Raw genomic sequence first — 26,294 nt, forward strand, 5'->3', positions numbered from 1 at the left:
TGGGCCGAAACGAATGGGCTTTGCTTTCTTTAGTCAGGTATCAGTTGTGCCTCACTCTCAGGTCACCCAATCGGTAAATAAAATAAAAGAGTTTAAACTGGGTTTTGGCCCATTCTAATCCGACCAGATGTAAAAAAAAAAAAGAGGATAATTTCAGTGACACCCACATTAATTTGGCCATATATCAGTCTAAAATATCTTTCGAAAATAACTATCACTCACGTTACAAACGTTTGCTCCGTTTTTCACTCACACCCCAAAAGTTAGTTTGCAGGTATGTCAGAACACTTTTACATATAAAAAGACATTTTTACCTTTTGACTTTGGTTTGACCCTTGACTTTGGTTTACCCTCATTTTTTTAATTTATTTTTTTACAAAATATCAGTATTAAAAGACAATATGGCCCCTTAAAAATTTGTAAATTTACAAATTATGTTATATACGCCGTTATCGGAATATGCCATTGTCCGGCTTCGCCCGATCTCGATTCCCTCGTCGAGCAATTCTCCATTGCGTGTATAGGTTACGCTTCCTCTCTTGTTCAGCATTGCTTCGCGTTTTCTCCTGGTGATTCTCAGGTTCGATTCATTGGAAAGATGATCACTTAGTTGAATGAATACACTGACTCCCCAATTTGGGTATATCTTAATTTATTGCTTTGTGTCATGCAATTAGAGGATGGTAACAAGAAGGCAGAAAACTTAATTTTGTTTCCTCCTGCTGATCGGTACATACAGAGACATATATATAATATATATATATATACAGACACACACACACACACACACATATATATACTCCTATACACACACACACACACATATATATACTCCTATATATACACACACAGACATATATATATATATATATATATATATATATATATATATATATACACACACACACACATATAAGCACAACACCCCCACCAATCGCCGTCGATCGCCATAAAGAGGACCTCCAACACGCCTCGACTGCTCTCCTCAAGAAGATGTCGATCGGCGCGTGTGGCGCAATTCCAGCGACGGGGTGCTGAGCTTGTATTTGCCATGGTCTGATGGTGTCGGCTGTGAAAAAGGCGGCGGTGAGCTTGTGGCGGTGCTCGGAACATCGACGGCAGTGTGCTCGGCCGATGGAGATGGCTGGTTCGGGACGGCATTGAATCAACAACTAAAGAAGTCGCGATTCCGGTGATGGGCCGTGATTGGGTTTGATGGCGACCGACGGGATTTAACGGCTGCGAGCTTAGCTTTGGAAGATGGTGGCCGGCGGTGGAGAGGATGGCTGTGGATCGGCTGGTCCTCACCAAATAGTTTACTCATCGTCGCCGTTGTCCTGTTCGCTTCTCTTCGCCGTCGCTGGAATTGGAAGTGGAAGGTCACAGATCGCCGCCGTGGTTTTGTGTGGCTTGGTTGATTTGTGATCAATTTTGTGGTTTTATTAGTGGATCTGCGTGTTTGGTGCAAAACCTCTAATTCATCTTCATCTTTTTCTCTCTCTATCACACACACCAATATGAAAACAGAACAATCAATTACAGTGTTTGGGGACTGGATTGGAGGCACTTCTAATCAAAATTTTGTTTTGGTTATTCCAAATTTGGAAAATATATCATTTTCTCTAACACAACAAAAAGGGTTTGGGTTATGCAACCAAAGTCGCCGGCGGCACCACCACCACCACCCTCCATCATCGCCGACCACCAACCACCAGCCACCAATCTTTTTTTACACTTTCTCTTTCTCTTCTGCAACACTCAACTTTTGGAACCACCACCCACTACCACCACAACGGCCAACGGCACCATCTACCCAATGCTCATTCATTGTCAAGGGTATAATTGTCTTTTAACTAATCTGATATTTTGAAATATATGTTATTATAAAAATAGGGATAAAGTTGTCTTTTTACATGTTTTTAACGGAATCAGAAAAGCAAAAATGGACCTAAGTGATAGTTATTTTCGAAAGATATTTTAAATTGATATTTGGCCAAATTAGCGGGTGTCACTGAAATTATCCCAAAAAAAAAAAAATAATAAGAGGAGCGAGAAAATTAGAAACCCAGAAAAACCCTCTCTCTCCCGGGAATCGTTTGCCTCCATTTAGTGCAACGGTCTTCCCCAGCGACACAATCTGCTTCGACACTCGCACGGCGCAGCCTCCGCTATCGCCTCAGGGCTCAGGTGACAAGGTATGTTCATCCTCTCTCTCTCTCTCTCTCTCTCTCTTCTCTCTTCTCTCTTCTCTTGCATGAATCGATCTTTTATATATGTTTCTTTCTTTCGTTCATCTCATCATTTGATTTGTTCGAACTTTGGTTTGTTTGATCCGGGCCTTTACCTTTGTTCCAATAGTGAAAAGTAGCTTCCAAACTAGGGTTTTTGTGTGTGTGATGGCTATCAAAAGCTGAATGAATATATTATGGTTCTCTTAGGATTTTAATAAATGTGTGCCTTTCTACATGTGTCTTTCGACTCTTTCATGGCGATCGAGTCCATAATCTGTGGCAGGTAAATTTTTTTTTCCTCTCCCTAAGTCCACTCCAATCTCACAACAGCAGCAACCATACCCCTTTTCCTCATAATTTTTTACATTTTCACATTCACTCCCACAAAAATTAAGGATCCCTTCTAGTGGGTTGAGGTAATAATTAACTTTTTCGATCTCTAAATTATGCTCATACTTAAAAGTGCCAAATTAAGGGTTTTTTATTTTTATTTTTATATGAAGATACATACCACGATTATTGATGTTATTTGAAGTTGGCTTCAAGCACTTGCAATCAGATTGTACAAACACATGGAAATCAAGAGCAGGCTTTAACAAAACAAAAGTTAATGGTTTTTTCTATTAAGCAATGATCAATCAATCACTGCTACTAAAGTTGATTCCTCATCCTGAAATCAAGAAAGGGGTAATTGGCTCCCTAAAAAAACACACACAAAGTGTAGTTAATATTAAGAGTGAAAGACAAACTATATATGATGGTGGATGCCACATATAACCTAAAAGTCCCACTACTTCTTCAGCACTACAAGATCAGCCTCCTATATATATATAGTCACCTCATCTCCACATATTTTTCACATCTGTAATCATCAATTTCTAGCAGCTATATAAAAAATGAATGTAAAAGAAGCTGCAGTTTTCTGTTCCTCTTTTCCACTTTTGGACTGTATTTTGGATACTCTGTTTTGCTAGGAAGCACGAACATGCCAAAATGGGCGAAGAATCCGTGTCGGACACCAAAAAACGTGTCTGGAATTTTTTTTTTTTTTTTTTTTTTTTTAATTTTCGAACACGGCTTGGACATAGCACAGACACGGCGCGGACACACGTGTCTAGAATTTTTTTTTATTTATTATTTTTAATTTTTAATGCTGATATGTTCTGTTTTTTGTTGTGTGCTACCCTTTGGGTATTGTAAATGGTAAAAGTCCTAGGTCAAATGATGGATGGGAATAGATGATATTACACTGACTTGTTTTTGTATCTTTTTTGGGGACTAGCCTTTAGGTTTTTGTGAATGTTAAGTGCTAACAGTAAAGTCCTGAATGTTAAAGAGTCATGAATGTCAATAGTCCTTTCTATCTATACTTTTGTATTTGGAGTAAAGTTGCAATGATGACTAAATGATACTAGTTATTATTCTAATATCTTGTTTTTTATTTGGTTTTATAACTATGCAACATTGTTCTTTCATAGTTTATTAGTTATGACTCGTGAGTTACGATTTGTGTTTTTTTTTTTCATTGTGAGGTTGATGAAAAATAGTAACACTCAGTAATTTTTAAAATACTACATCACGTATATATATATACTATTCGCCGTGTCCCCGCCGTGTCCGTGTCATAATTTTTTTGGATTTGTTGTGTCACTATGTCCGTGTCGTGTCGTACCCGTGTCCTGTATCCGTGTTCGTGCTTCTTAAACAGTCTTCCCTCCTCTCCTCCAGATTCCAGTGAAAACTCCAGCCAGGAGATCATTCGACCAAACTGCTTGATTTTAGAATTTTTTTTTTTATATTATATTTATTGTATGATCGGCAATGCTTAGTTATTATTGTTTCTGTTTGATTCTCCATCCGTTTTATGTTAATTGTGATCTTCTTTCATATGCTAGCAGGACACTCTTCTTAGGATCTCGTGAGGTTATTTGCCTTGAACTTGAATCAAATCATTGCATATTGAGGTAATATATATATTTTTTTAAGCAAAACAAATTATTATTATTACTTTTTTGAAGTCTAGTTTTATGTTGATTACGGTTCCTGTTATTTAGATTTCAAGAGATTTCATTTTGTCTACAAGAAAATTTGAATCTGGGCATGAAAAAAAGAAAAAAAAAGTAGAGAGAAGAAGAATTGATTCAATCTCAAAATGGAGATATTCATAAGTTTTTTAGGAACAATACACAAACAGAGAGTTTAGTTGAAGATCTGGTGAATGAAGAACATATGAATGCGAAAGCAAATGAAGAAAATCTCAATGAACATGAAGATTTAATGAATGAAGATTATAGTTATTAGTTAGTTGTCTTATGCACAATGCACATGCACACAATTATATTAGCTATAGAATTTGAAAACATCGTGTGAAAACTCTGCACTATTATAATTTTTTTGCGCGTGTGAAACTTAATGGCCTCACATTTGAAAGTTCGCCTAGGGCCTCTCAAAATATTGGAATCTCAAGGCCGGCCCTGCGCAAAACATTCAGAACTGTAACTCTCTCTCTCTCTCTCTCTCTCTATATATATATATATATCTGTGCGTGTGCGTGTGCGTATTCGATGTTTTTTCATATCGTTGATTTTTTTTTTGGTTTTCCTCTATTTAATTGTCAATGTTGCTGTTTTTGACAGCTTGTAAAGGTATATTTATGTAATATTTGTATCTATTTGCTGCAATATTTGAGTGTAACTAAAAATATACAGTGAGAAATGTGTATTGATGATAGCTTGTTGACAAATATAATCTATCTAAATTAATGATTTTTAACCAGTCCAAGATTGTACAAATTATATAAACCAACACAAATGGCTTCTAGTTTACAAGAAATGGGAAATCGGTTACACACACAGTAATACACATACACGAATTTTGCAGTATCATGAAGTTTGATGATGAAATATTTGGTTTACTCAGTAATGGAAATATACAGATACTTCTAGTTGCAGTGAGGTTTTGAGTCTCACCTAAAATTATCATTACTGTTATGTTGTTACCCTTTTTTAGTTTCCTGTTTTCGGTTTGTGGCGTCTACTAAATACTCGGGTAATTTCATTGATTCCACTGATAAATTTTAGTTAGAAAGTCTCTTTGCAACTGTTTTGTGTTTCCCCCAAATGGAATACTTTCTTAATTGTCAAAAAAGAAGTTTCTTATGATTTTATGTCACTTATGTCTAGTGTAGCTAATTCTGAAAATTTTCTTCTTTGACCTTCCGTTAGGTCTTTAGATAATATTGTGGTGTAAAAAGAGGGAAAAATGCCATTGGGACTGCTATTAGGGTTAGGAAGGACATTTCGAAGAAAACGCACCTCATCACTTGACATTCTCACTTCAAAAAGGGGCCCGCGAGATTACTACAAGGGGAAGAATTGCAGGCCAACTGGTTTTCATACTCGCAAAGGTTTGATCATTCTTCATGACTTCATGTTGTTCAATCATTTTTACTTGCATTCATTGATTATTTGAGGATTCTGTTTAAATAATTAATTCACCTTTTGCGTATCTAGAAATGCATTCTGGGAATTAGAGGTTCCCTGAATATGGAAAGTTAATTGTAAAAGCTAGAAGTATCATATTATTTCTTGTGTTTATGTACTTTTCATCGCAAATTGTACTGATTATGTGAATTACTCTTTACCCACTTTGTCGTGAAATCACAATGATTGCAGGATGTAGATTTTGGCATACCTTTATTCAATAGGGGAACAAAGGGTCCAAACCATTTCTTTTATTGCTCCTATTGTAGTGGTTTGAATGCCTCAACCGAATCCTTAGCTCTTATTGAACAGGGTGATTATTAAAATTGTATGATAGTGATTGGGCGCATATAGTTCTTGGGTCTAGAAATTTGGTTAAATATGTCTACTAGTAGTAGTACATTTCTTTGGTTGCAGTATATTAAATGAAACTGAATGTGACCCTTAAAACAACTTTGAGATAGCCTCACATTCTTTTGTAATTTATGAAAGCTAACATCTTTGTCAACTTTATGTGATTTTAAGTGGTTTTGTTTGTTTGTGTGTGTGCGTGTGTGTATTGTGGCGTTGAAGAAGAAAATTGAATTTGAATAATTTCTCTTGCTGATGCCTGATACACCTGCTGGCGCTTTTCTTTCACTATCTCTCTCTCTGTGTAAGATGACCAGGAATAAATATTTTCTACAATTCTTTTTTTTAGTGAATTGGATCTCCATATTGCAAGGATACTAATTGACGCACTCACATCAGACTTTAAAACTTATACATTTGAAAAGGATCCTTATAATTTCTATTTTTTGGTTTATGTTAATTAAGTTATGGGATATAATATAGAATAAACTTTGAAATGTTTTTTAGGGTCCAAACCATTTCTTTTATTGTTCCTATTGTAGTAGTTTGAATGCCTCAACCGAATCCGTAGCTCTTATTGAACAGTGTGGTTATTAAAATTGTATGATAGTGATTGGGTGCATATAGTTCCCGGGTCTAGAAATTTGGTTAGATATGTCGACTAGTAGTATTACATTTCTTTGATTACAGTATATTAAATGAAACTGAATGTGACCCTTAAAACAACTTTGAGATAGCCTCACATTCTTTTGTAATTTATGAAAGCTAACGTCTTTGTCAACTTTATGTGAGTTTAAGTGGTTTTGTTTGTTTGTGTGTGTGTGAGTGTGTATTGTGGCATTGAAGAAGAATATTAAATTTGAATAATTTATCTTGCTGATACACCTGCTGGCACTTTTCTTTCACAATCTCTCTCTCTCTCTGTGTAAGATGACCAGGATTAAATATTTTCTACAATTTTTTTTTTTTAGTGAATTGGATCTCCATATTGCATGGATACTAATTGATGTACTCACATCAGACTTTAAAACTTATACACTTGAAAAGGATACTTATAATTTCTTTTATGTTTTGGTTTTTTGGTTAATTAAGTTATGGGATATAATATAGAATAAACTTTGAAATGTTTTTCTAAGCAAATACCGTGGAATTATTAAGCGCAGTAAGGGTGTTAGGCTTTTGCATTAGAGTTGTCCTCTATGTTACATGGACTTCAAATGCAGTGAAGTACCCGTATCAGACACATATTATTCAGACATGGGCATGGGTTCTGTGTCCGACACTTTTGGTTGGATATGTACCTAAAAAGCATATTCAATAATTCAATTTAATTATATTTTAGTTCGAAATGAGTGAAATGCCTATATTGAATATTATGTTGCATAAAGACATTATTTTGTTCTAAAAAGTAAAATAAAAATATTAAATGAACTAAATATTTAGTAGTGTCCTTGTGTCCTTCTGTTTAGGGATTTGACACACTCGACGTGTGGGTACATACTCATACCCAACACACTTACCTGAGTCCATGTAACATAGGTTGTCCTACATAGATGATCAACATGAGATTTCTATAGTCTTGCATTTGGGAACTTATGTAGATTGAGTTAAAGGCATTGCAAGCACTAAAAGGGGGTTAGAAAGAATGTGGATTAGTATATGGAACAAAGTTATTAGGCTTAGGGGAAATAGAGGACTTTGTGGATATTTGAGCATCTAAGGGCCCTATCTGGCCATTGTGTAGGTCTTGGGATGCGCTTCCCTTTTGAGCACAGTCCATAATCCTTTACTTATTGTTGAAGGTGGTTCTCAGTAGGATGAGGAGATCGTTCCACGTAAGCCAATAAATCTGAGATCAGTATCCAAGTAGAGATCCAAGCAATACAAGGGACCCTTCGTACGATAAAGATTAAGAAAGGGAAGGCCGACCTCGGTACCCAGTGAACTCGAGCTCGACAATGTCTGGTGGAAGGTGGTTGTTATCTGTCTTAAAATGTTGATTAATGCTCCTATTTATAGTGTTCATTCCCTCGGTCAATGTCTCTCAGTCCTTTGGGTGAGCTCGCTCTTGCCCAAGGGTTTGAGTGTCTCCCCTCCTGACAGATGGGACATTGACGGATGGACCGCGTTGTTTTGTCCCCCGGTCCAAAGAGGTAACGGCGCTCCTTAATTAATACAGATCTTGTCAAATGTCTTTCGTAATTAATGCACTTTTTATCACTTATAGCTCGAGCTCGGGTACCGAATGTCCTTTCCCCCTTGTATCGGCCTCGGACCGAGGCGGTACCTTGGATCTCAGCCACCTGTCCACATGCCCTCAGATTCCCGAACCCAACATAGGAATAAGCCTTCTCCAAGGTTTTGCCTTCTTGACCTCGCGAGACCACATCCCGACTCTACATTTTGAGGTCCCTCTAACCAAAAAGAGGGAGCTCACAAAGCAGAAAGCTCGAGGTCGCTCCAGCAGGAAGCGACCTCGGAAGAGCAGGAAGGATGGGCCCATCCGATTGGAGCGGGGCGCATCCTCAGGAGAGGAAGGGTAGCAACCCCCTCCTCAACAGCAAGTCCAGTCGTGGGACAAGTAGCTCGAGGATATGTAGTCCCTTTAGGGGCGGAGGCATGCCAAATAAGTATTGGCCAGGTGTGCCTATTTTCAGAGGTGGCACTACTTGGATAGCTAGCGTGGCGCGATTATCGACACTTATCAAAAAAAAAGAAGAAGCTTATGCTTAACAAGAGTTATGACTTTAGATAGAGTTGAATTGTTATCCTTGTAAACATAGATTTTAAAATTGTAAACTTGGAATTAAGGCCTTACAAGAAAGGGAAAGGCTACACAGTGTGATTACAAGAGATAAATACCTTATTCCCAATGTTCCCCACCAGCCTGCGAGTAAACTTATTCCCAATAGTTGATTTAAGCGTAGTTATCAAATCTGACATAGATGTTAACCAAATAGAGGATTGGCATAAAGGGACATTGGTTCAACCATCAATCATATGGTCGAAAGTTAATTTAAATATAAGGAAAATATTTAGAAATAAAAAAAAGTTGAAAGTTTTTATCTATTTTTTAGTAATAGTGTAACTACTAGATATTGCATATAATGCATGTTGCTGATTAATTTTATGTGAGTAAAACATCTCAAATTTTGTAATACTAATGTAATTGTACATATAGAAGTTTATGCTATGTTTGGTGGGAAGGAAGGATTGAGGAAGGATGGAAGAGAGGAGGGATAGAAGAAGCTTCCCTTGTTTGGTTGGAAGGAAGGGAGGAGAGGAGGGAAGTAAGGAGGGATGAAGCATCCCTCCAAACCCATTTTTTTTTATTTGTTCAAAATTGGGTGGAAGAGAGGAGGAAAGGAAATATTAACTACCCTACAAATATGTAATACCAATTTTAACTTTCAATTATTTACAAAATCACTTGTTAAATCCTACCGAAATTCTCACATACAATGAGGGTATATTGGTAAAAGTATAAATAAAACTCTCCTTCTCTTCGTTCATGCCAAACCAAAAAATGGTGTCACTCCCATCCATCCATTCTACTATCCCTTCCATTCAACCAAATGAAAAATGAGGGAGACACCTTCCCTTACCTAGGGATGTGATGAGTACATATTTTGTACTTATTTTATCTCCAAAATTATTTTAGGTCATTGGTAATTTTCACAAAAATAGGAGATTATTTAGGTCATTTTAGTCACATAAAGAAAATTGAGCAAATATGATTCAAAGACGAATTGAGGAGATCAAGCATCCAAGGCAATTCAAAGGCTAAGATCAATTGAAGATAATTCTAGAAGATTTTAGCTGATAAAATAAAACCTTTTACATTAAAAAATGTGTGAGACTCTAAATTCAACAAAAAAAACCTTCCATATTCAAATTTGAAAATAAACTTGGAAGGAAAGTTCTGGTGCTGTCACAATATTTTGGCCGTAACTTTTGACTTAGATATCTCTCAACTACTATGGGAAGAAGACTTAAAGTCCATCATTTTTGCATTTCACAATGATTTCGTGAAACAGCTCAACTAGTTCAAAATTGGGCTGCAAGTCGATGCAAATATGGAAAGTAGACTTTCCTTCGCCTAAAAAGTGTGAAATTCTAAGTATACTATGTTTTCAACTTATTGAAAAACATAAGATCAAAGAATTTTACTTTTGAAGATTATGAAATCAAGTTTTGGTCCTTAGGTCTTTTTTCTTCTTGTATTAGGGACGCGTTCCCCTTTTGAACGCTTTTCTAATATATTTTTACTTAATTATTTCTTTATTTTTTATTTTTTTGATAAGTAATTATTTCTTATTCTCAAATACCACTGATACATGATAGACGTGATGAAGAAACTTAAATTAATTGATCATATGAAGCCAAAATCATAAGTATCCAAAGCGCACACATGGGAATTAATAAAATGATTAAGAGGAATTTATTTCATCAAATGGAGGTTTCCTCCCTAACCTGAGTTGAGGAGTTCAATTACACATGATTAAAGAAAAGCAAATAAATAAAACCCGAATTTCTTCCAAGTGAGTGCTTTGTGCCTTCCTCTGCCTCTTTTTCTGCCTTCTCTGGTTTCTCCTTTTCTGCCTTCTCTCCCTTCGTCTATAATAATCTCTAAGGCTTTCTGAAAAGAAAGAAAGAAAGAACTTGTAGGCAGAGAAATCTGCCAAAATCTTCTTCCCATATTTGCGTCGATTTGCAGCCCAATTTTGACCTAGTAGACGCGCTTTTCACAAAATCCTTGTGAAATACATAAATGACTGGCTTTAAGTCTTCTTTGCACAGCCACTGATTTTGCATAATTCCGATATCCGAGTCAAAATTTATGGCCAAAATATCGTGATAACTTCATAACTTTGCTTCCAAATTTGTTTCTATTTTCATTTTTTTTTTTTGATAAGTAAAATTGTATAAAAGCACTCAGAAGGTGAGCGCATCCCAAGAGAACTACACAAGGCCAAATAGGGCCTCTAGACATTCATGGAACCCAAAAAATTGACCATCTCCTCTAAAGATCTATAATATCTCCCTGCAACCCAACAAAAAAGAGTAGAAATAATAGAGAACTTAAGCATAGAAATAGGATTCTCCTTTCCTTCGAAAGATCTCTTGTTCCTCTCGAGCCGAATACACCACCAAACACACAAAGGCATAACCCTTCAAACATCCCGGACTTGGGCACCCACTATACAACTTCTCCAAGCCTCAATCAACCCTATGGAGGATTTGGGCATGACCCACAGAACTCCAAACAAACCAAGCATCAAATCCCAACAATCTCTAGCTATGGTGCAATGCAAAAGGAGATGATCCACCGTCTCCTCATCACGAAGACACATGCAACAACAGTTGACCACAACCTGATTCCTTCTCCTTAAATTATCTTGAGTCAAAATCTTCCCCAAAACAGAAGTCCAAGCAAAGAAGGCCACCTTAAGGGGGGCCCTAGATTGCCAAACCACCTTCCACGGAGCCTCCTCCGTATGACACCTATAGAAGGACCGAACATCAAACCGACCGTGAGAAGTAGGGGCCCAAACCCAACAATCAGAAACACCACCCGTGATTTCATGATGATACAACAACTCTAAGAAACCAATGGCATCCTTAATTTCCCAATCCTGAAAATGCCTCCTATGCCTCCTAAAACGAACATCCTAAGATGATCTCCCGCTATCAAGCCGATAACAGTCGACCATCATGGCCTGCCTATCCGTGGCAATCCTGAAGAGTTGAGGGAAAGCGAGAGCAAGAGAGCTATCACCACACCAAACGTCCTCCCAGAAACTGATCCTCCTACCATCCTTGAGTCGAAATCTAATGTGTCTAGAGAATCCATCCCACCCCTTCCGAATGAGTTTCCAAACCCCCACACCCCTTGGAAAACATCCCTCAAGAGAACACCATCCTCCTCTCCCCTCCCCAAATCTACTCGCTACCACCCTCCTCTAAAGTTTATGCCTCTCCACCTCAAACCTCCAAAGCCACTTCCCAAGAAGGCACCAATGTTCGAAAACCCAAACTTCCATCCCGGATTGTTTCTAAATTTGAATATGGAAGGCTTATTTTTTTTTGAATTTAGAGTCTCACCCATTTTTCACCAGCTAAAATCTTTTAAAATTATCTTTAATTGAACTTAAGTCTTGGATTCTCTTAGACGCTTGATCTCCTCAATTGATGTTTAAAATCTAAATTGCTCAATTTGCTTTCTAGGACCACAATGACCTAAATAATCTTTTATTTTTTGTGAAAATTAGCAATGACTTGAAAAGGCATAAAAACCATTAATTAATTAAAATAAAATACTAACAAATATAATTTTTGAGATAAAATATGCTCTCATCAAATATCCCCAAACCTATATTTTGCTAGTCCTCGAGCAAAACTAACAGAATTAAAATCCTAACTACACCACTTTCTTTGGTACACTCTATTTCATTTAGCGTATGCAACAAGCATTTAAATCCCTATACCTCTAAAGGACAATTTGTAGTCTCGTGAGGGTTTCCAAGTGATGATACCCATAAGCATTAGAAAAACAAGTTACTCAACGCTATACAATATACAAAGAGACTAAATTTATCACACATGAAACATATTGAATACCAAATTGTCATCATTTTGAGAAAGAATGCACCTTCACTGAGCTTTTCAAATCATTAGTTAATTTGAGATTTCAAACCCATCTTCAAAGTCTAAAGTAAATTCAATTGAAGTCTAGTCCACTTATCAACTTTTAGTAAAATTTCCATAATGTCTAACCTTGTTGTCAAGTGAACTCATCAAACCACTAATTTGGATTTGGTCAAAATCTCAAGATGTAATGTAACCTCTAGTATCCCAACTTCCCAAGAATCACCAGCTTTTCAAAATATGAACAAACCAAATTTAGTATATGTGAAATTTCGATCATTTTAAAAGTTTTCAAAAGATCCATTTTTTCTTAACCTTTGATGGTTTCCCTAGGGATGCCTCATCCATCCATCCATGTCTTCCTTCCATCCATTTTTCCATCTGTCCAACCAAACGGGGCATTAGTTTTCTTACAATGCATCTTTTGGTGCAACTTAACTTATAAATATGTTCATACAATAAAATTGTGTGATCTGAATTTGAATTTTCATGCTCAAATATTAATCTAAGGAATGTATGGATGGCTGTGGGTATGGTGAAACCATGAAAAGTTTCATTAGTAACATATTGTGGTGGTGGTTTGGTGGTTTTTTTATTTATACATGATATAATAAAATTGTATGAGTGTTTGTATCTATGTTCAGTTGTATGGAAATAAAGGTGGACAACATTATAACAAATTTGAAAGTCATGTTAAGTAACATAATCTGGTACTGCAGTGTATGAGCGTAAGGGGGCTAGGCTCTCGGTCATGTTGGAATTATGCTCGAGCTTGACTCGAACTTGGCAGGAAGCCTGATGTGTGTGTTCTAGCTAGCTCCCCTTGCATGATTTTGGGGATCTTAAGCTCAGTCTCAACTTGCCTACTACTGATGAAACCGAAAAGGGAAGGTGAAAGAGAAAAATAACTCTGGAACATTAAATCTTAAACTCCTTCAAAAATCAGGCTTGCAGTGAGAAGACGTCCGTGAAAAAAAAAAAAAAAAAAAAAATCATATAATTGAAAGCAAATAAGCAAAGAAAAAAAAATCTAGTTTGTTTTATAAGAAAAAAAATGGTTATTCCTGCTTTTACTTGTAGAATACCCAGATTGCTCTACTTCTCTTTAAAAACATGGGATGCTACTTTCTAACCAACAAAAATTCTTCACTTGGTCTTTTGAGTTACCTCATTTATGCTCTAATCCAAACTCATCATATGGAAAAAGGAACTCTAGGATTTCTGAGCATAGGAAGATATATAAAGAAGACTATTTTGGACTGCTAGGGTAGAGATGGAAAAAGAAACCCATAAAGGTAGGATTGACGGGAGTAGTTGGATTCTTTATAATCCAAAGCATGAAGTAAAGAATGTCATCCTATTGTATACGTAATTTGACATCATAAAATTATAACTCAACTCAACAAAGCCTTTTTTCAACTATTTGGGGTCGTTACATGAATCATTTTTTGCCATTCTACTTTATTTAGGGCCATAGTTTTAGTAAAACCACATTTATCACCAATGCAGTTATTGGTCGTTGTTGCACACGACCAAACCAGCTTAATCAACTTTCTTTCATTCTCTTTTCAATTGGAGCCACGTAACCATCTCATGAAAGTACTGATATTTTATCATTTCTGGTGTTGTCATCCATCTCAATGTTCACATGTTTGCTACACTAATTTTCATGAATATTTTGTTTCTTAAAAGTCCAACATTCTACCTCTTAAAGTAGGGTTGGTCTAATAATTGTGTATAGAATTTACATTTGAATTTTAGAGGTGTACACTGATCACACAATATGACAGAAGCACTATTCAACTCATCTTGCTTTAATCCTATTCTTGACATTGTTTCTAATCTCTTCCTCTGTGTGTATTCTAGTTTAGGCAACAATTTTAATTTTGGTTCTACTAATTTTAAATTCTATTTATCTGAAGATTCTATTGAGATTTCTAATTTAGTACTTATCCATGCTCTTGTTTTAAAGTTGAAACAAATCATCTGCAAAAAGCATATACATAGAACCTCATGCTGAATGTGTTTTTTTAGCTTACTTATAACTGAGGCAAAAATATATGGGCTTCAAACCGATGCATAACTCGTCCTACTAGGACAACAAATGGGGTTGAAGGGCTTGAACTCAAAGTACCAATACAATACGTTATCTAGAGATTGGATGAGTCTAGGCTGGTCTTATTTAGGCTCAGGTCATCAATGAAACGAGCCTTAAAATTTGTCTCAGCCTTGGGCTTGTTTGCTATATATACAAGTTTGATTCATGTTTACTAGTGGGGTCAAAATTGGTTCTCAAAAGTTGCTTGGGTCAAGCGGACCGAGGCAGATTCATTCCCTAGACGATTCCAAGCTCTACCTGCTTAGTCTTTTTTTTTAGACATTCATATATGCTTTCCCTTCTCTCTCTCCCTCCTCTATGTCACCGAGTCATCCACTCCGGTCCCTCTCTTCTCTTCTTCTCTTTTTCTCCCCCTCTTATATGTTAGGTTGCATGTTTACCTCGTCTGTTTCAGGGCGGTACTGTTAATTCTGCAAATACTTACAGAGGCCCTTTGATTTTTGTGGATGATGACTTGGTTGGGAGAAGAAAGGAGGACCTTCGATCTTGCCTGGTGGGTAGATTTGATAAGGAAGTTGGAGATCGGGCTCAAATTGCAATTTGGGCGTCTCGAGGATGGAAGGTTTCCTTCGAAGTGGTGGTTTTGCCAATACCGGATTCTTTGTTCCTTTTTCACCTCCCTTCTCCGGCAGAGGCAGATCGAGTGCTAAAGGAGCCACACCTTGATTGGGGCAAGGCCACTCTACGAGTGTATTCGTGGAGTTTTAGGGTGGGGTGTTTTGAGGTCTTGAAAGAGAGAGGGCTGAAGAAAGTGACGTTGTATGGGCTCCCTCTTCACCTCTGGTGTCAAGCCCTTTTTGTGATGGTCGGGGATCCTTGTGGTGGCTATATTTGGGTGGATACAAATGAATCCATTGATGCAGAAAGGGTTCACATCACTGTTTGTGACGGTCGCGCATGTCCTCCGGTGATTTTCATATATGATGACCAATTCTGCTATAAGGTGGCTGTGTGGGAAGAGACTGATCCCAAGCTTGTTCCGACAACGGACAGTTTGGAAGGTGGTGATGGATCTCACTTGCTAAGGGAGGAAAATGGCAAAGAATGATTTCTAAGGGCCCTAAGGGGATGATTGAATTTCATATGTGGAAGGAGAGGAGGGATTCACTGTGGATCTAAAATACGGCATGCTTCAGACGGTTGTTCACTCAGAGAAGGATGGATGTTTCTTCTTCGTCAGATCTTTGCCGGCATAAAGGTCTCCGAGAGAATCAAAGGGTTGGAGGTCTAAGTGGTGGCTGCTCTCAGTCGTCTGTGCAGTGGTGGGATCGGAGAAGACACGAAGGTGGCTTCCACATTGACGCATGAGTGGGGGAGAAGAGGTTGCCAGACACGTGTTTGGCGTAGAGGTGCTGCCCGTTCACAATGGGATACAGCTGTCCCCCATTTTATTTCAAATCCGCTGGCACGTGCTGCTCCTCAGTCTTCAAGTATGGGTTGTGGTTTTGGGCTGGTCTCAGGCCTGTTGTTGAAAGTAATATTGGCCCATTTTCTTATGGGCCGATTAGTGTTGATGTAGCCCACTCATGCTCAGGGGGATCGGGCTGGTCTTCAGGTTGGTAGTGCTTCTTCTGGGCTGGGTTCTAAGCCTGCTCTCCCGTCGCCTTGTGGACCAAGTCGGGAGCACTGCCTCACGTTCTCTTGTCTTATTGAGCCCTCTAGAATCCCTTTGTTGATTATTAAGCCTTTGGATCACTCTTTGGGTTGTGTCTCTGGGGCTGCTTTGTGTAATCATTTTGGGCCATTGGGCAACCCATGTGATGTTTTTTTCATCTCAGTCTGCTTTTACGCCCATTTTAGTTCACAGAGTTGGTCAGCATGCAAGGCTTCCTGTGATGTTGTGGCCCGAATTTGGTGCTGGGTCGCATTGCGACTCGACGACCCGTTGGATGAGCTTTGTGTGCCGTAAACCCTAATTAGTCTCTTGTAACCCGATATATAAGGGTGCTTAGGGTTTGGAGTGGGGGAGATAGAGAGACTCTGAAATTCGTATAGAAATAGAGTGAAGGGTTGAAACTTGTAATCTTTAATTTTACACATAGTGAAAACTTTCACCAGATCCCAACCGTGGATGTAAGCTGTTACCGAACCACGTATAAATCTTTGTATTCTTTGTTTGGTGTGTTTACTTTTCTGTTGTGATTCTTGGTTTTATTTTGGGTTCGTTGCGTTTGTCATAACACTTCCTTCACAGGGTCAACGCTTGAGAGCCAAAAAGATTCATCTACCTGCAGTTAGAAGCAGGGGCGGAGCCAGGATTGTATCTTTGGGGGGCATATTGTATTTGACAGAAGAAGGAAAAAAAAATCAACTAACAAATAATTTTTTTCACATCAAAGGGTAAACAATAAAAACAAAAATTCATAGCAAAATCACAAAATTTTCAAGGAGCGTTATAATATTCTTGATCTAATTCATGTGATAGATTCACGTGAAGTTGTGAACAGCACAGAACTAAATTGTAGGTACTAAAACAGATGATAGATTCATGTGAGCAAAACAAAACTAAGGTTTTCATATTCTATACAAAAATGATGTTTGTTTTACCTGCAAATTCAGGGGAAAAAAAAAAAAAAAACCTAGAAATTGAGGGGTGAGTCGATTATAGATTGACAGCAAAATAGAAAATTAATTTTGATTTCTTTCTCTATCTTTCAATTCTCTCCTTCCAATTCTAATTTTGATGTTGAACTATATAAAGAGAAATTGCAGAAAATGAAATTGAAAAATGGAGTAAGGACAGGGGCAGATAGAGCATGAAGATTCTATACAAGGACCTCACTATTTTTGTTCAGAATTTGACCGGCACACATACCAACTACAAAGTTTACATCACTATTCCTTTCATCACCACTCAAACACACCACTAATCATTGTCTTCCACTTTAGGCTCCCTACACATAACACACTACTAAACATTGTCTTCCTCTTTAGGCCTTGCAAATTATAGCATGTCTTCACTCTAACTTTTCTTTTTCATTAATTTTATTATTTTTGAGGGTGGGCATTTTTGAACTTTCGAAACAAATTTGCATATAATAGTAGGGAAAACAAAAATATCAAGAAGGGCATGTGCCCCCCTTGGGCACATGCTCGCTCCGCCCCTGGTTAGAAGACGATGGTCACGTAAGGAAAAACAGAAATGGGTGTTGAGTAAGCAATTTGTTTCTGATCCAGGTAAGTCCATCTTTATGTATAGGCTCTCTCTTCCTGATCCTTGTTCTTCTTCTACTCCTTATGGGGTGTTGAGGCGGTTTTCGGGGGTAGAGAAGGGAGTGTTGACTTTTGTTTCTAGAAGATTGGGGACGCCATTGGTTTTTTGGAATTGTTGTATCGCCAGGAGATCACTGGTGGAGATTCTGATAGTTGGGTGTGGGTCCCTGCTTCTCAGGGTTGTTTTGATGTTCGATCCTTCTATAGGTGTCTTACGAAGGTGCCAGGGGCTCTTTTCCCGTGGAAGGCTGTTTGGCGCTCCAAGGCCCCCCTGAAGGTGGCCTTTTTTTGCTTGGACGTCTGTTTTAGGGAAGAGTTTGACACGGATAATTTTAGGAGAAGGAATCAGGTGGTGATTAACTGTTGTTGCATGTGCCTTCGTGCTAAGGAGATGGTGGATCACCTCTTTTTGCACTGCACCATGGCTAGGGACTGTTGGGATTTGATGTTTGGTTTGTTTGGGTTCAGTGGGTCATGCCCAGATCCTCTAGGTTAATTGAGGCTTGGAGAGGTTGTACATTGGGGATCCAAGTCCAGGATGGTTGGAGGGTTACGCTTTTGTGTGTCTGGTGGTGTATTTGGCTCGAGAGGAATAGGAGATCTTTAGAAGGAAAGGATAATCCTATTTCTATGCTTAAGTTCTCTATTATCGCCGCTCTTTTTTGTTGGGTTGTAGGGAGAAATTATACATCTTTAGAGGAGATTATTGAAATTTTGGACTCTTTGAAAATTTAGAGGTCCCTTTTGACCTTGTGTAGTTTTCTTGGCTTGGCTCCCCTTTTGAGCGCTTCTATACAATTGTCTTACTTGTTTATAAATAAATAAAAAATTGTCTAAGTTGCCGATTGAGTAGTTCGAACGGCCTAGCTAGGTACAGTTTGATAACATCAATTGTAAGATTGTTTACTTAAGGACAACAAAGTCGTCACATTTTCTGAGCACCAACATTTGTGGGACATGAATCTCTCTAACCTGATTCAGAGAAACTCTCGTACTATACAAGTTGGGTTACAAGCAAGTAGAAAGTTTTATTTACTTGAATTGCCATGTTCACAAATTATAATTTATTTTCTCCCACATATTTGATTCTACCATGTTAACTTCCACTTTTCATATGCAAAACAGGTTCATTTCATGTTCTCCCAAGTTCTTTTCTATGTTCTCCCAAAGATGATTTTTTCGATAACAAGTTTTGAGTGCTTACATAACTTTGTTGTTTTACAAAGTACTTTAACAATTGCAGGTGGTTATGTCGTGGTGCAAGAAAAATTGCCGAACTATGTAGTCCCGGATTTGACTGACTTCAAGGTATATATAATTCCATCTTGAAATGGCAGCTTTTAATGGAGCACGTGGGAATATGCATGTATTGGCCAAGTAGATTACTTTTTTATTTGAAAATTCGTTGGACGTTATTAGCTGAGAATGATTAGGCGATTGTGGAACTCTCTAACTTGAAGCCAAAACATGTTAGGAAAAGCTTCGATTCTTATGCCTTGCTGTAGAAAGAAAAGGTTATTTTTTCATTTATTTTTAATTTTCCTTACTTTTTCCCTCAAAATATTTTCCTGAAAATTTTAACGAGTGTTTGCATGTTGGTGGTTGAGGGTTAAAAGTCTCCATTGCATACCTATGTTGGTGTCTCTTGCCTGCTAAAAAAACTTGGGTGTATTCTGTAAGTGGTGACCTACTTGTGATCCATCTTCGAGTTAGAATCTATCATGAATCTACACACTAGATAATTCAAGGAACTGCACAATTTTGAAGAATTACAATATTTTTCTTCGGGCAGCTGCAAAAATTACATACTGCTGCGAGACACGTAACAACAGCTGGTCATGTTTAGCCAGCTGATTCTGAGCTCGAGTCCGAGCTTTAAAACTGTCAGAACTTGTGTGCTGTATAAGTATTTCATACATGCCCTAATTCACTTGGTATTTCCTTCTTGCAGCTGAAACCATATGTATCACAGTGCCCAAGAGATATGAATACTACCGAGGATGATGGTTCTGCTAAAAAATCCACCCAGTGAGAAGTATCCGACCTATCTTTTAATGTCAAAAACTGTTATTCTGAAGTTCCTTCTTGTTTCCTTGGTTTGGGTTGGAAAGTTGGGTGAGGCCAGTTCATGCGTGTCCCTACTCATTGTTAAACTTGTTAGTATGATTGACCAAAATGGAAGATGGATAAACTTGAGTTAAACATGATGGCGTGACGAACTTATTATCCTCATCTAACATAATTGGACTTGAGTTGTTTTTTTTTTTTTTTTTTTTTTATTATTTTATTATTCAAATAATAGAAGGGTGTTTTTGTGATTTGCAGTTGTCATCTATTAGGGTACACATTATAATTGAACTAACAAAAGGTGCCCCCGTGCACTAAAGTGAGACTCTTAGTTCACATTATAATTGAACTAACAGAAGGTACCCCGACAGTTCAGTTTTGGAATATTGAGGGTTAAGTCCTTGGAAGGATATGTGAGTGACGATCTCTTGGGTGGGTGTGCTGGGGGCGGGTGTCTCGCAAGAAACATCAGCAGATTATTACACTAGGCGAACTAAAGGTGCACAATTTCACATCGCTTATGGAAAGGAAAATTGCTATGTGTGTCTGTGGGGGGATTTGTACGTTTCAATTGGGGTAAAACTTAAAGTGCAAAATCGTGCGAGGTTGAGCTCAAAGCAGACAATATCATACCGTATGGTGGAGACTCGTGTGTTGTGGGCGACCAGGCTAGGCGAGCTATAGGTGTACAATCTCACATTGTCGGTGTGTGGAAAGGGTAAGTGCGATATATGTGGGATTTGTACATTTCAATTGGAATGAGGCATTTGGGGATAAAATTCAAGAACAAAATTGTACGGGTTTGAAACCAAAGCATGTAAATATCATACCATGTGGTGCCGATAGAGTGGGTTGTTACAGAATGATATATGACTCTGTGTGGTGGAGTTAGTTGTTACAAAATAATCTTTATATATAATTGTTATATGGTGAATGAATTTCAAGAGATCATTACCCGTTTAATTTTTATATATATATGATGTCCATATGGTGGATGAATTATATATATATATATGTATATGTGATTTCCATGGTTTGTTTTTCACAAGGCAAGGACTGCCCATTGTAATTGATAGATTACGTCTACGACCATCTTTTGTCATTGTTTTACTTTCTCTAAACCCTAAAGTGGGTACCCAGTATATCCACACCGCACAACGGAAAGTTTCGTGCACTCCACAATCCACACAATGATTCCCCATTCCCAGCGACCGACTCAGCCCCACAACCGACTTTTCAAACTCACAAACCGTCAATAAAGCCATTTTGGGCAAGTGTTCACACGAGTCACACACATCATACACACGCCTCTCTCTCTCTCTATAATTATATATATATAGACACATACAACATGTAGGCAGAGATTGTTACTACAAACAACCAAAAAAAGAATGGAAAACACGGCACCAAAGAATCACCCAATGGGCTGGTCAAAGTTCGTGTGCAAGAGGCACACGAACCACGATCAATCACCAGGTGTTTGTTCAGTTTGTCTGAGAGAGAAACTCTGTCAATTGTCAACCACTTCATCCATGGCCTCTTCTTGTTCTTCCAAGTCGTCTTCGTCTTCCCGCTACTCGTCTTTCGGGACATCTCCGGCGAGTCACCGTCATCGCTCGGAGGCAAAAGGGTCTATTTCTTTCTTGAAGAGTGGCAAGGATGTGCTCAGCAAGAGTAGGTCTACGGTTTTTGTTCCGAGAATCGGAAGAGAGGCGGTGGACGGAAAGAAGAAACGCGGGTTTTGGTCGAAGTTGCTTCGCCGGAGAAGTAAGAGGAAGGATGAAGGTTTGGTACAGCACTCAGTTATCACGAGGGAGATGATGAGCACAAGGTTTTAATAATTAGTTTTTTTTTTTTTTTAGTGTACAAAACATTGTAGAAAAAAAGGATAATAAGAATAAGAGAATGAAAAAAAGAGAGAAATTTTATCATTCTATGAAGAAACTCTCCAATATTCTGAATAAATTAAGTTGTCAATTAAGTAGCCATTTTTCGAGATTCGAATAACTTCTCCGACTCTTTTAATGTTAGTGTTTATTGATCTCTAAATATTTTTTAATTATTTTTTATTTTTCCTATGAAGGATGATGTTAATTTGATATTGTCTTTCTTTAGTTGAATGGCTATTCCATCCACGAAAAAAATATATATTGTATGGCATGGAAAAAATAAAAAGTGGAAAAAGTTTCTTTGACCGACAATTAGTAATAGCTGGCTTCTTTGTCAAAGTTTCTGTAGCTTTCAAAGTTCTATCTTTTTGGTTTTTCAAACTTCTACGCAAAAAAAATCTATTTAAGTCGCCTGATGTGAGGAAATCAGAGCGCGTAGACGTGTTAGGCGGTTGTTAAGTCCAATAAAAATGTCTCAAAATATTTTATTTTTATATATAATAATCTTTTTAAAATCTTTATTTCTTTCCAATAGAAAATTTTAATAATGGCTTCAAAAAATTTCTATACTTACCTCAATTTTAAAAAATCCTTCTTTCCTAAAATTTAATACTGGGTCCAAAAAAAATATTTTTTATATGGTATATTATAATCTTTCTAAAATTTTTATTTCTTTCCAATAATAAATTTCTAATGCTTATCTCAATTCTTTTGTTTCCTCTTCTACTATAGGTGATTCCATGTTCTTTTGTTTCCTCTTCTACTATCAGTGATTCCATGTTTTTTATTCTCCTCTTATCTTTATAATTGGAGCATAAGCAATGGCAGATCCAAGGGAGGGCTGGGCTAGGCTCCAGCCCACCCCAATTTTTATTTATTTATTTAGTATATTACTATAGATAAATTTAGTCCGGTCAAAAAAAAAAAAAAAAAAAAAATTATTATTAGTATTAGCTCACGCAAACAAGGTCAAGTCAATTAAGTCATAATACTAAAATAAATGCCTAATCCAAACATGCCCTAATACATGATATAGTTTTCTTTCCTAGCTCTAAGAATTGCAATTCGCAAATGACTCAGTCCTCTGTCCTCAATTATCAAGTCTTTAAAGATTCGTGAAACACAACTTAGATATTTTGTAGCCTTTGAATTCAAATATTTATCTAGTTATAAAAAAAATTGTTTAAAAAATTATATTATTAAATTTATGTTTAATTTTAGTCCGTCCTTGAGCATAAGTGTACACGAACTATTGCTAAACGGTTGGACATCAACCACAACTTCTATCAAGAATGTTTAATTTTAGAGGTTGTGGTTGATGTCCAACCGGTTAGCAATAGTTCGTGTACACTTACGCTCAAGGACGGACTAAAATTAAACATTCTTGAACAGCTGTCTCGCATTGGATAAGATCCAAAATTTGGTTCCTTTTTAGTACATTCAAAAATAGAATTTCTCATCCTTTGCTGTAAATGAATCTTACTCTACCCCTTAAACGAAATTATTTACATTACAATATAGGTACAACAGGACTGTTTATAGCAGAGAATCCTAATCCCCAATTAGACTATTAAATTTGAGAAGCATTATTATTTTTCATAATTAGTTAGGATAATAATTAAATACAGTAAAAAAAAAAACAAACCACCTTTCCCGTCACCCTTTTTACACATATAGATAAATACATTTATTACTGCTGGTCTTTCATATGATAATAGTACTACATTGCTATCTATACATATATTTACTAGCCAGAAAAAGAAAAAAAAACATATATAACTATATATATATATATATAAACATATATAGCCAGCATATTCTCAACTGCACACACACTAGCTAACTCATACACACACAAAGCTAAGCCACGTCTATGTATCTGACATTTTTGGAAGGTCCACCCGCCTCCTTCTTGGGCACAGTCACGGTCAGCACACCATCCTCGAGCGCACACTTGATGGCGTCTAAAGCTGCATTTTCCGGCAGGTGGAACCTCCTCACAAAGCTACCACGCCGCCTCTCCACGCGGTGCCACTTGTCATTCACATCCTCATGCTCCTCAGTCCGCTCCCCGCTTATCTGCCGTATGTTGGCGTCTTCCACCGCCACCTTCACTTCCTTTTTCCCCACCCCTTCCATTACAAAATCCACTTTACGTACATGTACATGTACATATATATATATATATATATATATATATATATATATATTAGGAAAAGGCAGGTAGTGATAAATGTTTTGTAACTTATTTTATTATTTGGTAAATTATTTTATTAAATAATTATTTATTTTACCTATTTTTTAGTTGTTTTAATAATGATTTGAAATTGTTTTATTTTAATCCATTTTATATTAATTAATAAATATTTTTTATATTAATAAATAAATACTAAAATACTAAAAGAAAATAAAATAATTAATTTGTGGTAGAGTTTTATAGAGTATTTTTATATTAATAATTCTTGTCTAATTAGATTTTCTTTTATAAAAAAAGTCATAATTAAAGGTAATTTGTAGTAGAATTCTAGAAAAATTATTTAATTTTTTATATCAATTACTAAATATTTTTTATATTAATAATTCTTATCTAATTAGATTTCCTTTAAAAAACTCTTAATAATAAATAGATAAATAGGTTAATTTGAATTTTATTAGATAGATTTTAGAGTTTTATAGACTTTTTTTTATTATATATATATATATATATAAACTCTTTTCATATCAATAAATAAATATTTTTTATATAACTAAATAAATACTGAAACACTTAAATTCTTTGCACACATTTAATAATAATATAGATAAAAACTCTTTTTATATCAATTAATAAATATTTTATATATAAATAAATAAATAAGTACTGAAAACTCTTTGGCAGAGTTTCTTGGATTAATAGGATGATGACATGTGTCCTCTCCTGATAATGACAGAATCATAACTGAGTTCTATTGTAATAATTATCGATAAAAAATAACTATTCTTTTTATATCAATTAATAAATATTTTATTGTGATTGATTTTATTAGGTAATTTTTAGTGTTTTATAAAAACTATTTTTATATCAATTACTAAATATTTTTTTATATAAATAAATAAAAACTAAAATACTGAATGGGTTGGGTCAGTTATATTGTGATAATTATTCATAAAAAATAAATATTCTTTTTATATCAATTAATATATATTTTATTGTGATTGATTTTATATTATGGTCTAATTAGATTTTATTTTTTTAAAAAACTCATAATAAATAAATTAATCTGATATAGTTTTATAGAGAATAAAATAACTAATTTGTGTTGAATTTATAGAAATTATTTTACTTGCTTTAAATATATTCTTGTCTAAATAAATTTCTTTCATGAAAAAAACTCATAATAAATAAATAAATAGGTCATACGTGTTAGAGTTTTATAGAAATTCTTTTAAAAACTCTTTTTAAATCAATTAATAATATTTTTTATATTAATAATTCTTATCTAATTAGATTTCTTTTTATTAAAAAACTCATAATAAAAGGTAATTTGCGGTACAGTTTTAGAAAAATTATTTAATTTTTTTATATAAATTAATAAATATTTTTTATATTGATAATTCTTATCACTTATCAAAAATATATATATATATTGATAATTCTTATCTAATTAGATTTCCTTTTATTAAAAACTCATAATAAATAGATAAATAGGTAATTTGTGTTAGAGCTTTATAGAAACTATTTTAAAAACTATTTTTATATCAATTAATAAATATTTTTTTATATTAATAATTCTTGTCTAATTACATTTTTTTCCTTAAAAAAACTCATAAAAAATAAATAAATAGGTAATTTGTGTTAGAGTTTTATAGAAATTCTTAAAATATATCATTATCTAATGTGATAGAATTTTATTGAAAATAAATTAGGTAATTTGTGGTTCAGCTTTATATAAACTATTTTATTTTATTTAAATATATCTTTGTCTAATTAGATTTTCTTCTATTAAAAAACTCATAATAATTGGTAATTTGTGGTAGAATTTTAGAGAAATTATTTTGCTTTTTATATCAAATAATAAATATTTTTTATATTAATAATTCTTGTTTAATTAGATTATCCTTCATTAAAAAACTCATAATAAATAGATAAATAGGTAATTTGTGTTAAGATTTGATTGAAACTCTTTTAAAAACTCTTTTTATATCAATTAATAATTTTTTTTTGTATCAATAATTCTTGTCTAATTACATTGTTTTTTCCTAAAAAACTCATAATAAATAGATAAATAGGTAATTTGTATTAGAGTTTTATAGA

At 35.6% G+C, this 26,294-nt stretch overlaps 2 protein-coding genes across 6 annotated transcripts; both read left to right on the forward strand.

Moving 5' to 3' along the window:
• The first annotated feature begins 2,038 nt into the window (after positions 1-2,038).
• On the forward strand, positions 2,039-20,362 carry LOC132274144 (uncharacterized). 5 transcript variants are annotated; one of them, XM_059775327.1, is made up of 6 exons: positions 2,039-2,195; positions 4,130-4,195; positions 4,663-4,726; positions 5,456-5,637; positions 19,288-19,352; positions 19,996-20,362. In XM_059775327.1, exons 4-6 carry the CDS (start codon positions 5,493-5,495, stop codon positions 20,074-20,076), a joined length of 291 nt encoding a protein of 96 aa, XP_059631310.1. In that variant the 5' UTR covers positions 2,039-2,195; positions 4,130-4,195; positions 4,663-4,726; positions 5,456-5,492; the 3' UTR covers positions 20,077-20,362. The 5 variants fall into 5 exon arrangements, with proteins under 5 accessions (XP_059631310.1, XP_059631308.1, XP_059631307.1 ...); XM_059775325.1 differs by having other exon boundaries at positions 4,672-4,726; XM_059775328.1 differs by having other exon boundaries at positions 2,041-2,195; positions 4,127-4,195; positions 4,672-4,726.
• Positions 20,363-21,144: 782 nt separating this feature from the next.
• Positions 21,145-22,182, forward strand: LOC132274143 (uncharacterized). Its single transcript, XM_059775323.1, has one exon. The coding sequence runs from the start codon at positions 21,503-21,505 to the stop codon at positions 21,947-21,949; it is 447 nt and encodes a 148-aa protein (XP_059631306.1). The 5' UTR covers positions 21,145-21,502; the 3' UTR covers positions 21,950-22,182.
• The last annotated feature ends 4,112 nt before the right edge of the window (positions 22,183-26,294 follow it).

Source organism: Cornus florida, unplaced genomic scaffold (genome assembly GCF_030987335.1).
Source record: "Cornus florida cultivar Cherokee Brave unplaced genomic scaffold, ASM3098733v1 CherokeeBrave_3.0.0_Hap2_Chr09, whole genome shotgun sequence".
Lineage (NCBI taxonomy): Eukaryota > Viridiplantae > Streptophyta > Magnoliopsida > Cornales > Cornaceae > Cornus > Cornus florida.